Raw genomic sequence first — 11,517 nt, forward strand, 5'->3', positions numbered from 1 at the left:
AATATATACACTGTACTTGCGTACAAAATGTATGTACCATTTTATCAAAGATTAATGTTAATATATTTTTAAAATGATAGGTATCTTACCTGAATTTTTACTAAATGATAAACTTAAACCGGATGACGATGTTGAAGCATCACCGGTTCCTTCAACAACTGCTACTAACTCTTGTGTTTGGACAGATGTTATTGGTTCTATAATTACAAGGTACATGTATATTGAATGTTTAAAGTTTTCCGCGGTCCCAAAATATGACATCTTTTTAAATTCTTAACTCTACTAAAGAATGAGAATTTTATTCTGGCAAAGTTCTACCTCTTAAATAAGTGACATTGTTTAATTTACCATCGGTATCAATGCTTCCCACCAAGCCAACAATGTTAGGTCGAGTATCCATTGCCTGGTACAATGCCTCCTCTGCCTGAGTGAGGGGCGCTGATGGTGGACCTCCCCCAGTCTTGGGCCTGCGTATGTCATCAATTTTCTCTTTTGCTACAATTGATGGCGATTTTAAACAGTTCTCATTTATAAATATTTCCAAAAAAATACTTTGCTCAGCTCTAAAAAAAAAAAAAAAAAGTAATAATATTTTACCTCTCTGTTTGATGTTATACTTTTTGTAGATGGAGTCAGATGTTCTGTCGTTTTTAAATTGTTTGTATGAATGAAATTAAAAACAAAACTTTGATAAATTCTTATTTGTGTTTGACAAATTAGACATCTCATTTTAATAGTGTAACATTTTTTAAAATATTATAGTGGATAATCACATAGAATATACTTAAACATAATTATATTTTTTTTATTTAAATAGTTATATTTTTGTTTTTTTTTATTAAAAAAAATATATTTTGTAGTCATTTATATTCGTTTTCTTGTATCATAATCTTAAAAAAAATCTGTAGGATGGTAAAAGTATTCCCCCCCCCCCCCATTTGGGACTTGATTTTTGATTTTAAAATGAATTTCTTTAATCCCCAATATTATTAATGTCTGAAGCCACGGTCTGAAGTGGTTTGTACCGATATTTGAGCCCCCACCCGCTTTCGTCGTTTGTGACCAGAAATGGTATATATTTACATCCAATGAATATTTTTTCCTTTATTTCTTAAGAAACCCCATTGCGTTCATCACTGCATAAACTGCAGTAGGCATGTCGCCTGTACAGATTTCTTAATCAGTGGCTGTTCCATCAATGAAACGTATAAAGGCTTTCGCATCATTAATACAATAATTAATCTTTTTTATCCTACTATAATTGGTTATTTAAACAGATATAAATATAAACAATAAAATGTCTTTCTTTGTTTGTTATTACTGGAATGAACGGTCGTAGCTATTGCAGAAAAAATTTACATAACCCGCTTACGCGGGTTATGTATTTTTTCTGCAACAGCTGCTTCCGTTCATTCCAGTAACAACAAACAAAGAAAGCATTTTATTGTTTAAATAATACACGACATAACGATGTAACCAACATATGTGATTCTGTTTAAGATGAGTTTATATTAAATTAACGGAGGAATTTTGATTAACTGTGGGCATTTACAGTTACGAACAGAAAACATTGTCCGTATTAATTTAGGACTGGAATATACTGGGATAAAATTTGTGTTTACACCTACAAAGGGAGATCACAGCGAGAATCGTCTGGTCAAAACAAAAAGTAAGTGAATTCAGATTGATATAACAGTACTCACAAATTCAGTGTGTCAGTGATGGACTTCCAAGTTTCTTCTTTTACCTTTCCATGTTTCCCTTTCACCCCCGCCCCTTTCATCTTTCCAAATAGTTGTTGTTCGAATTTTAAAACCTCTTCAATTAAAGTTATCGCCTCCTCGCTGCTCCAATTAGCCCCCCGTTTCCTTTTACCCCCTGATATCAACCCAATTATGTCTTTCTCAGCCATTTTCATACAAAATAACACACAGACGACAGATATTTATTGCGTAAAATCATTACGTAAAAATTCCGCGAAAGTGCGCGATGTTATTGATGTAACAACTCAACTGAGTTGAGGGAAAAAAATCACCTCTATTGAGGTGATACTCAGTCTGTTTGGTGACGGCGAATTGAGGAAATCCTCAGTTAGGGAAACCTCAAGGGGTTTGAGTTGAGTATTGAGGGTGAGGTTGAGGAATTTTGGTGACGGCGGGGCCAGGCATTCAGAGAAATTGTCATAATTTTTATACTTATTTGGTATTTTTGTCTTCTATTTCCGTCATGTTTTCTATAATACATAGTGTTAAAGGCTTTTGCAATCATTGCAAGACATCACAAATCACTTTTTTATTTCATATCATGCTAATAATTTCTCTAAAAGTGTATTTACTATTATTTTTTTCCGTTTATAGGGTACCAATATCAACTTTTATGAGACTTTTGCTAAAACTTCAAAAAATCTTTATCTTGTAAAGATAAAGAAAATAAAAATTGTGGCATGAAAAAAATTATTTTCAAGTTTCATTTTTGATGCATTTCAAATTGAATACTAATTTTTGAAGTTATCGTTTTCGCAAATTTAGCCATTTCTCTTTAAAATTGGGTAATTTATTTTTAGCGAGATGTACATGTAATATTAGCGATTTTGAAATGCTGACTTGAAGAAACTTTTAAAACTTAAACAAAAAATTATTCTCGCTAATAATGCCAAAATTAAATCCTAGCTAAAAAATTCTGCTATATGGTTTAAATTCATTGAATTGCCGTACGCTCATACATGTATCGTACTGTCAAACATGGCTAACTTAAAAGATTACATGAAACAGCAATTTTAAGTTTCTGGATGCCACTGGTCCAAATTATATTAACTGTAATCCAATACATCTTTCAATTTAGGCAAAGAGTTTTTTTCAACCTATTTTTGTTATCATAATGAAAGAACCATTTTTGAATTAAATTCAAAAGCTGCTTAAGTGCACTAGATTTAGAGCTTTCAGGTATTTTTTTCCTAGGTCAAGTATCATATAAATACACCTCCACGCAATTTTTTTTTTTAGCTCGCATGGCTTTTTGCACATTCTTCTTGCAGTAAAACTTTACTTTATCGAACTTCAATACGAGACAATATCCGAGTTTGTATTTAATATTTCAAGACAAAAGTATATAATCATATTCTTTAAAGTAGGTACAGCTGTATCTCAAGTTTTTCAAATTCGATTTTTAAAAAGGAATTTATAAATCGTTTAATGTTACATCTGTATGCTTCAATTTATGTATTGCAAATTAAATTAATCTAGCTTTCTTTGAATTTATTTACTGCAGACGTACTTTTTCCCACGGGGTCATAATTCCCCGAAATCTCAAATTCTGTGTAATCTGGCGGTAGAAAAATTATGCGCGGATATTCTAGACTGTCAATATATACATGTACCTTACATTTATAATAAGTATGCTTGGACATATTTTCGCGGAAAATTTGTGGCTGCGTGCATAGTGTAAATTAATATCACGCCGATAAAAGTACTTTTACAGTATCTCAATTACTAGTATTCAAAATGACTTCCTCAAGCTGATTAATTTGCTATAAATTTACCATACTCGTCTTTTGTATGTCAAAATGTGGCATCGAAAACGGACGATGTTGCCTAAAGTAATAATATCAAAATATACAATAATAATGTATTGTTTATCATTTAAAAAAAAATACTGTTACTATTGGATTGCAATTTATTTAACGATATACGATATGTAACTTTTAAATTTTGCGATTGGACGTATCTTTCTTGATGCAAGATTTCGGAAAGAAACTATGAAAAAACAGTTTTAACACTGAAAGCAGATGAACAGATGGGAATTATTGTTTTTATACTTTTATGTTAAATACTAAAATCTGATTGGTTTAGACGCAGTTAACAATCAGTTCGATTACCCTGAGCCTTAGCAACACACGTCACAACGGGTAACACAACGCTAATGCCACATGCGTGGAAATTATGCGCGTACAGTTCACCGTAGAATTCTCAAAACGTCAGTTGCGCGTTTGAAAGAACCGGAATTAACTTGACGTCAATAAAAGCTTGCGTCCGATAGAGCTTACTTGAAAACAACAAACGACAGACGATAGTCAGAAATAACAAAACTTTATATGATAAATGACTCTAATTCGAGTATCAAACAAACAATAAGGAGATTAGTGAACCGGTGAGTGTGAAAGCTTTCTATTCATGAACGTAAAGACGATCGACGGTTTTTTTTTTTTTTGCTGACGTCCTAAATCAATAAGACATTCAGTATAATAAAATAAATGGTGCCTGTTTTGGAGGGTAACATTTGAAATTGACACCCTTCGGAAAACCATTGTCAACCTCCGCTGACGCGTCGGTTGACAATGGTTTTCCTTGGGGTGTCAATTTCAAAAGTTACCCTCCAAAACAGGCACCATTTATATATTGTCATCTGGATCTTTAGTGCCATATCAAGGCTGTTCAAAGTTAACTCTACGTTTAACGTCACATCTAAATTTCGAAAGGTACAAGGGAGGGGGGGGGGATAAATAAATAAACAAAAGTTTTAAACAATTGTGTATTCATTCAAATCAATCTATTCAGTATACCTGTATCTAAAACACTATCATAATGAGTAATAAGAGTATTGGATATGACACCTTACCTAAGTCTATATTCCATAACATTTTTCTCCCCTTAGCATGTGTATTGGTTTGACTCCTTTTGTTGTCCCCCGCTTGAAAAGTGGGGGATATTAATTTGGGTCTGTCCGTCCGTCCGTCTTTAATTCTGTCTGTCTGTAACGCTTTCGTTTCCACACGATATCTCGAGAACCTTTTGAGCTTTCGCAATGAAATTTTGAACAGCAACTCCCTATGGACTGAAAAAGAACTCTATTAATTTTGATTTCAAAATGTTAAAGGTCAAGGTCATAAATTCGGAAATTCTGTCCGTTAGAAAACTTTCGTTTCCGCGCGATATCTCGAGAGCCCTTTGAGCTTTTGCAATCAAATTTTACGTAAAACTCCCTGTAGTCTATGGAAGACCCCTATTGATTTCGAGGTCAAAGATCAAGATCGTAAATTGATACATTCTATTTGTATGGAACACTATCATTTCCGGGCGATGTTTCAAGAAGATTTTTATCGCTTGCAATGTAATTTTATACCAAAACACCCTAGGACCTCTCTCACCCCTCTCAAAGTGTGCCGCCCCGTTTGTTTTATTAGGATTTATTGTATTAGATATTGCTATTTTTAGCACAGGCTTTATATGTCCTAAACCGGAGCGGACATACACAATTTCGAAATGTTTGTTTTTTCGAAGACGGATTTCTCCTAAACCTATACACGCGTGTGAAACTTCCCAAATGGTTAAAAGCAGCCGTCTTTGTATAGGTTCTTTTGAAAGTTTTTTTTTTTTTGCCTTGCCCAGACATAGGAACAGTGCAGTTCATGTAACTTCTGTTTTGTTTTGATTTTTAGCCGGGCTTATTGCTCAAAGAGCAATTGCCGGCTTATGTGATCCTGTTCAAGGCAGGATGTTGACCCCATAGTCGCCATTTTAAAGTTACGTGCAAAAATATAGTTCTTACTCTCAACCGCTTTTGAGATAATACGAACGCTAAATAAAGCAACAAAAATAAAACGAAGTTTTATCTATATAAAATAAACATTAGTAGTAATGACTTTGAAAACTTCATAAGTCAAAGAACATAGTTCATTAGCGTAAGGATTTTTGATAATCAGTGTTACCGTAGTTCTCTACACATACGAGGTAAAGCAGGAGAGGGAACCAGACTGGCCTGTTTGTTTACATTCAGTCGCGGTACCAGATTAATTCTGATTCTGACAAAATCGAACCGTGGTATTAGGATTGAAAAACTCACTGTCTTATCATTTATATTGATAGTTTTAAAATAATTTTTTCATCAGAATATAAACGTGATTCATGTAAGAAATCCATTCTACTCTGTAAATGAGCCCGGCTCTCTGTACTTCTGAGTACTTTGATTAAATTAGGCTGTTTAAAATTAATTTACGTTTAAAGTCACATTCAAAAGAACGGATTGTTTACAGTAGAAACAATCAAATAATGCCGAAAGTACAATGTGTTGTACATATGTATATCCTAAACCGGAACGGACATACACAATTCCGAAATGTTTGTTGTTTCAAAGGCTGATTTCTCCTAAACCTATATATGCACGCGTGTGAAAGTTCCCAAATGCTTAAATACTTATGTTTTTGTATCCGTTCTTTTGAAAGTATTTTTTTTGCATTGCCCAGACATAGAAACATTTCAGTTCATGTAATTTCTGGTTTTTTTTTTACAGTAAGCTGTTTAAAATTAATTTACGTTTTCCGTCACATTTTTTCAAGAACGGATACAAAGACGGCAGGAAAGAGCATATCAAAATCCTACTTATTATTTTGTGTAAATTGTGTTTACTTTAAGAAACAAAATTCTTATTAAGTTATATCCGTAAAAATATCTTTGTATATATATAAAAATCTTTAAAATATTTTTTTAAAAAAGGGCAAAACCATGATTTGTCAAATTCATATGGAAGCATCCTTAGGTGGTGTAAATTTTAAGTTTGTTCAAGTCAAAACCCGTGGAGCCACAAAGGACGATCGAAGTGTTGCGTAGGAATAAATATCAAAAATCTTTAAAATATCTTTCTCAAGAACAACTTGGCAAAGGAAGGATGAAACACGTGAAATCATCCTCAGGTAGTTTAGATAGAAATATATCTAAAAATTATGACCCCCTGGGGTAAAGTCGGGCCATGATTGCCGATCGAAGTTTTACATAGGAATATATGGGTAAAAAAAAACTTTAAAAATCTTTTTTTCGAGAGAACAGCAAAGCTATTATCCGTTGGAATACACAGAAAAAGTATTTTAAAATCTTCTCCAGAACAGTTCAAATGCAAAAAATAGTTTTGTTGCATTGTTCAAACCAAAGTACTATGTTTAAAGATAAAAATAGTTATGTAGCATTTATGAATTTTTAGTAATTATACATGTAATATTAAGAGTTTATCAAAATCTTGAAGCCCAATTGATGATCACAAACTGTTCTTAGAGCAACCTGATGCGTAGCATATTGCAGCAAATTTAAAGTGAATACACACACACACAGGTCTAAATAATATCAAATTAATTACTTTTGTATGTGTTAGCACATATTCAATAAATTCTTTGTCTTCTTAAGTCAAAAGAATTGTTTTTGAACTTTATAGGATTACTTATCAAGACCGTCGGAAATGCAGTAAGTCCCTGGATACCTTTAAGAAAAAGTTGTAAGTATATTTTTACTACATTTAGCTTAATTCAGTATATAGTGTCATCTGCTTATTTCTGAACCCATTTTTTCCTCGTCAAAATTATTTATTTATTTTTACCAAAGTTAGCAGGAAAATTAAAACGAAATGCAAAACTCAAGTTATCAATTGATTCTGCTGTTTATTGCTATATGTACGTCCATCAGATTACGACAGGTAATGCTGTCCCTTAAATTGGGACGATATAAATTGTAATTTCTCTAAAGTTGTTTTTTTTAAGGTTTCTATATTCAACTTATTTATTAATGTGGAATTTAAGTTGACATTTTAGGAAAAATATTGAAAGAATTGCTAAAAGAGTGTTGGAAGGGAGTACAAGGGACATTTCCTTGGAGACATAGAAATTAAACTTTCGCAATACAGATGACAGATTTATATAGTTTATGTATATGGTAAATAATTCTGTCTTCGAGTGTTTGAAAATAGTCATTGGCTGTATGCAAAGTTTATTTTGTTATAGAAACATATCTACTGAAAGAAAAGACGCAGGGTAAACTTTACAGGTGAAATTATTTCATTTTTGCCTTATGTATTTTGTAGTATTCCCATCTAACGTTTAAATTCATCTTTAAAAAAAATGTAACCAAAATTTCAGTGGTGCCAAATCATGAATATTTTATGAATCTAAGAGAAGAGAGAAATGCTTAAACAATTTTAGTGCAAATGTAATTGCTAATTATATTTTTTAATGAATGAAACGAAGGTGCAGCCTAATAAAAAAAAAATTAAGACTAAAGATACGTACAGACCAGACACGAATTGTGAACTTTTTTCTGTCAGTGACCCTGAACTTGCATAAATGACCTTGATTCGAAGTCATGACACAACCTCGGGTCATAATCAATCTTAGTGTAAAATGGGAACTCAGCACATTTATACATAAGACATATATGGACCAGACATACATGTAAATTGTGAATTTTTTCTGTCTATGTCCTTGAACTTGCACTTATGACTTTCGCTGGTACGATAAGGCTTCCCAGAAAAAATTGCAGTGTACTATGAGCATGCACTTCTCAGAACTACAAATGCATGACTCGTACTGCAAACTTGAGCTGTAATGATGGGGAGAGTGTCATAAACTTTACATCGTATTTAAGTCTGCATTTAGAGTTTCAAAAAGCTAGAGAAAAAAATATTTTTAAAAGAATATAATATATCCGGATAATTTAGGTAACTTTGTTTTATTTCTCTTGTTTAACGACGTTCAATCCTGATATTTAAAGTCTTAAACTTTTTTTGCCAATTATATTTTTAGTTTCTACATACATAGCTTAATTAAAATTCAAATCGAAAAATGGGGGTCAATACGCTTCCTTTGGCGCTACAGTACATTTAATATGACCTTTTTGCACTGAAATTTGTGTCTTAATTAAAAATTAAATTTTTGACGTTTTCCCTCCAATATTTCTATCCAATTAAAGCATGAAACAAAATAAACTCTAAGTTTGTTTTTAAAATGACACTTAAAAATCGTGACTAAGATAAAGTTTCAAATTGCTTCGCAAAATCAATTATTTGAACTTTCTGCACTAATAAAAAGTGAATTTTCTGGCATTGAAAATTTAATAAGCAAGAAAACTATTTTAAAGTCTTAAACTTTTTCTGATTTTAAGTAAATAAGTCAAATTTATCTTGAATATATAGAAAAGGACATCAAACGTGGGGGTATATGATGTAAATTTTTAGATATTACTAAAAATGTGTCAATTGTAAGTTAAAATTGGCTCAATTTTTTCCAGAATTTTCAGAATATATTTACTATATTTGTCACACTTTGTTGATAGAATTCATAACAAATAATTTAATAGATTTTTCAGAACCAGCATAACACATTTCACTGCAAAAAACAGCTTTGTGTGCAACCAGGATGGAAAAATAGGAATCCAAAATTAACAGTACTGTTTTAATTCAAAATAGAAAAACTGATCATTTTCGTCTAAAAAAACCTTCCGCCACAAAATATAGTCCCTAGCTTAATTCTACTTGAATGGAATTTAATCGCGGTTTTTTCAGTGAATATAGTTAAATTTGCACTGTAGAATTCAAATTTAATGATAGAATTTAAAAATGATGTAGAATTTTATAAATAAATGACCTGACCAAAATACGCTCAAAATATTAGGATCGAACGTCCTTAAGGACCCTCTCTACACTGAACACTAATTTCAGGGTACTTTTGGGTACTTAAACTGACCCACCATTCGACATAAAATAGAATAAATGGGAATCTGTACTGTATGACATAATTTGAAATTTATCCATGAATTCTCAACATAATGTTAGACCAAGATAAAGTAATTTAAACCTTTATTTGCCTGTATTTTTTTTATTTGAGTAAGAAAAAGCAATTTTTCTGCATTTTTACAAAGCAAGCAGGGTTCATAATATGTGTAAAAAAGAGCCTGGAGCAGGCGATTAATGAGGATTAATTTGAGGTCTCTTGTGAAAATTTGTTGGAGGAGTTTCCCCTCCCTCTGAACATTGCTTGGGAAAATGTATGATGGTTTTGATTTTCAACAGATGTCAATGTTGAGTGGAAAATACCCTCAAATGTGTCGATAAGTTGAAGTTATTGTGAAATATTTTGTACCAGAGTAATAGTTTAACTTTTCCAAAGCACATTTCGGGTTCTCAAGGATGCAAAGAGTTTATTAACATGACAAAAAGTTAATAATAGTTTTTGGGGCTGAGCTGAAGCGATCTATGAGAAGCACAAATGACCGTCACGTGATCAACGAGGTAATGTGATATCGTAACAAATATGTTTATATATAGCCTAGGGACCTCTCGATATGAATTGGTCGTATTTAGGTACATAGCTTAAAAATAAAACATAAAATCAACCTTGCGATGCAGTTTTACGTTTTAAACGCATTTAAGCTATGGGAAGCCTTAACAGTACTGCGTTGTGTGAAAGTCATGACACGCCCTTAGGTCATAAGGAATCTTTGTGTTAATGAAGAACCCTCCATGTTTATGCTTAAGAAAGATATGGACCAGGCACAAATTATGAACTTTTTTCTTTCAGTAACCTTAAACCTGAACAAAGGACCTTGCGTAAAGGTCATGGCAAACCTTCAAGACATATGCAATCTTTATGTAAAACAGGAACTTACAAAGATTATCCATAAGAAAGATATGGTCCGGACAGGAATTTTGAAATTTTTCTTTCAGTGACTCGCACAGATGAACTTTGTCAAAGTCATGACACACCCTTAGGTCATAAGCCATATTTGTGGAAAGTAGGTATTCAAGTTTTTCCATGAGAAAGACATGTACCAAACATGAATTATGAACTTTTTTCTTTCATTGACCTCGAACTTGCACAGATGACTTTGAATCAAGGTCCCGAAACACCTTTAAGTCACACGAGGAATCTTTTTTGTAAAATAGGAACTAACCTAGTTTATCAATAAGCAAGATGGACCGTACACAAATTATGATTTTATTTCTTTCACTTGAACTTAAATATAGCCTTGGCTCAAAGTCATAGCACACCCTCGGGTCATAAGCCATCTTTGTGTGAAGTAGTAGATTTAACTTTTTCATAATAACGATATGTACCAAACATGAATTATAATTTCTTTTCTTTTAGTGACCTTGAACTTGCACAGATGACCTTGGTCAAGGTCATGACAATTGACAAACCTTTAGTGCATGAGAAATCTTTGAGTGAAACTTCCCCAAATGACCTTGGATCACGTTCGAGACACAGTATTAGGTCATGAGCAATGAGGGAACTTACCCAATTTATCCATAAGAAAGATATGAACCGAATACGAATTATTATTTTTTTTCTTTTTTAAGTGACCTTGAATTTCCCCAAATGATCTTGGGTCAAGGTCATGACATACCCTTAGGTCATGGGCAATCTTGTGTGAAATAGTAGATTCTAATGTTCCTCTGTAAGAGAGATATAGACGGAAACGTTTGTACTGATAGACAGACAGATGGACAGCTGATTCCTATACCCCCCTCCCCATACACACTTCCTTTGCGGGGGGAGTTATAATTATAATTGAATTGAAAATTCTAATTATCTTCATAGTCTACTTCGCGCATCTTTCAAAACTTGTATGTAGTTCATCGGTGTGTTTGTCCTACAAAAAGGGATATTTTCATCCTTTCAACAAGATAACCCTTAGTTGAAAGGGACCATCGTCAGCATTTCAAATTTTATCTTCCACTCAGTACCACAGATGTTCAAAGATAAAA

General features: G+C 32.6%; 1 protein-coding gene across 1 annotated transcript; it reads right to left on the reverse strand.

Annotated features, from left to right (window-relative positions):
* Positions 1 to 298: 298 nt before the first annotated feature.
* On the reverse strand, positions 299 to 1,967 carry LOC134264657 (uncharacterized). The gene is made up of 3 exons (XM_062746920.1): positions 1,704 to 1,967; positions 598 to 659; positions 299 to 495 (listed from the first exon to the last, which is right to left on the reverse strand). Exons 1-3 carry the CDS (start codon positions 1,916 to 1,918, stop codon positions 299 to 301), a joined length of 474 nt encoding a protein of 157 aa, XP_062602904.1. The 5' UTR covers positions 1,919 to 1,967.
* Positions 1,968 to 11,517: the final 9,550 nt, after the last annotated feature.

The sequence above is a fragment of the Saccostrea cucullata genome, unplaced genomic scaffold, assembly GCF_032062105.1.
Source record: "Saccostrea cucullata isolate Sc308-1 unplaced genomic scaffold, CSIRO_AGI_Scuc_v1 ctg1162, whole genome shotgun sequence".
In the NCBI taxonomy this organism is placed as follows: Eukaryota; Metazoa; Mollusca; class Bivalvia; order Ostreida; family Ostreidae; genus Saccostrea; species Saccostrea cuccullata.

Bases quoted from the DNA above. Each gene is read 5' to 3' on its own strand.
- LOC134264657 (XM_062746920.1), bottom strand. From the start codon at position 1,918: ATGAAAATGGCTGAGAAAGACATAATTGGGTTGATATCAGGGGGTAAA. The intron at 660-1,703 runs GTGAGTACTGTT...TCATTCATACAA, and splicing joins ATCACTGACACACTGAATTT to ACAATTTAAAAACGACAGAA. The intron at 496-597 runs GTAAAATATTAT...CATCAATTGTAG, and splicing joins GTATAACATCAAACAGAGAG to CAAAAGAGAAAATTGATGAC.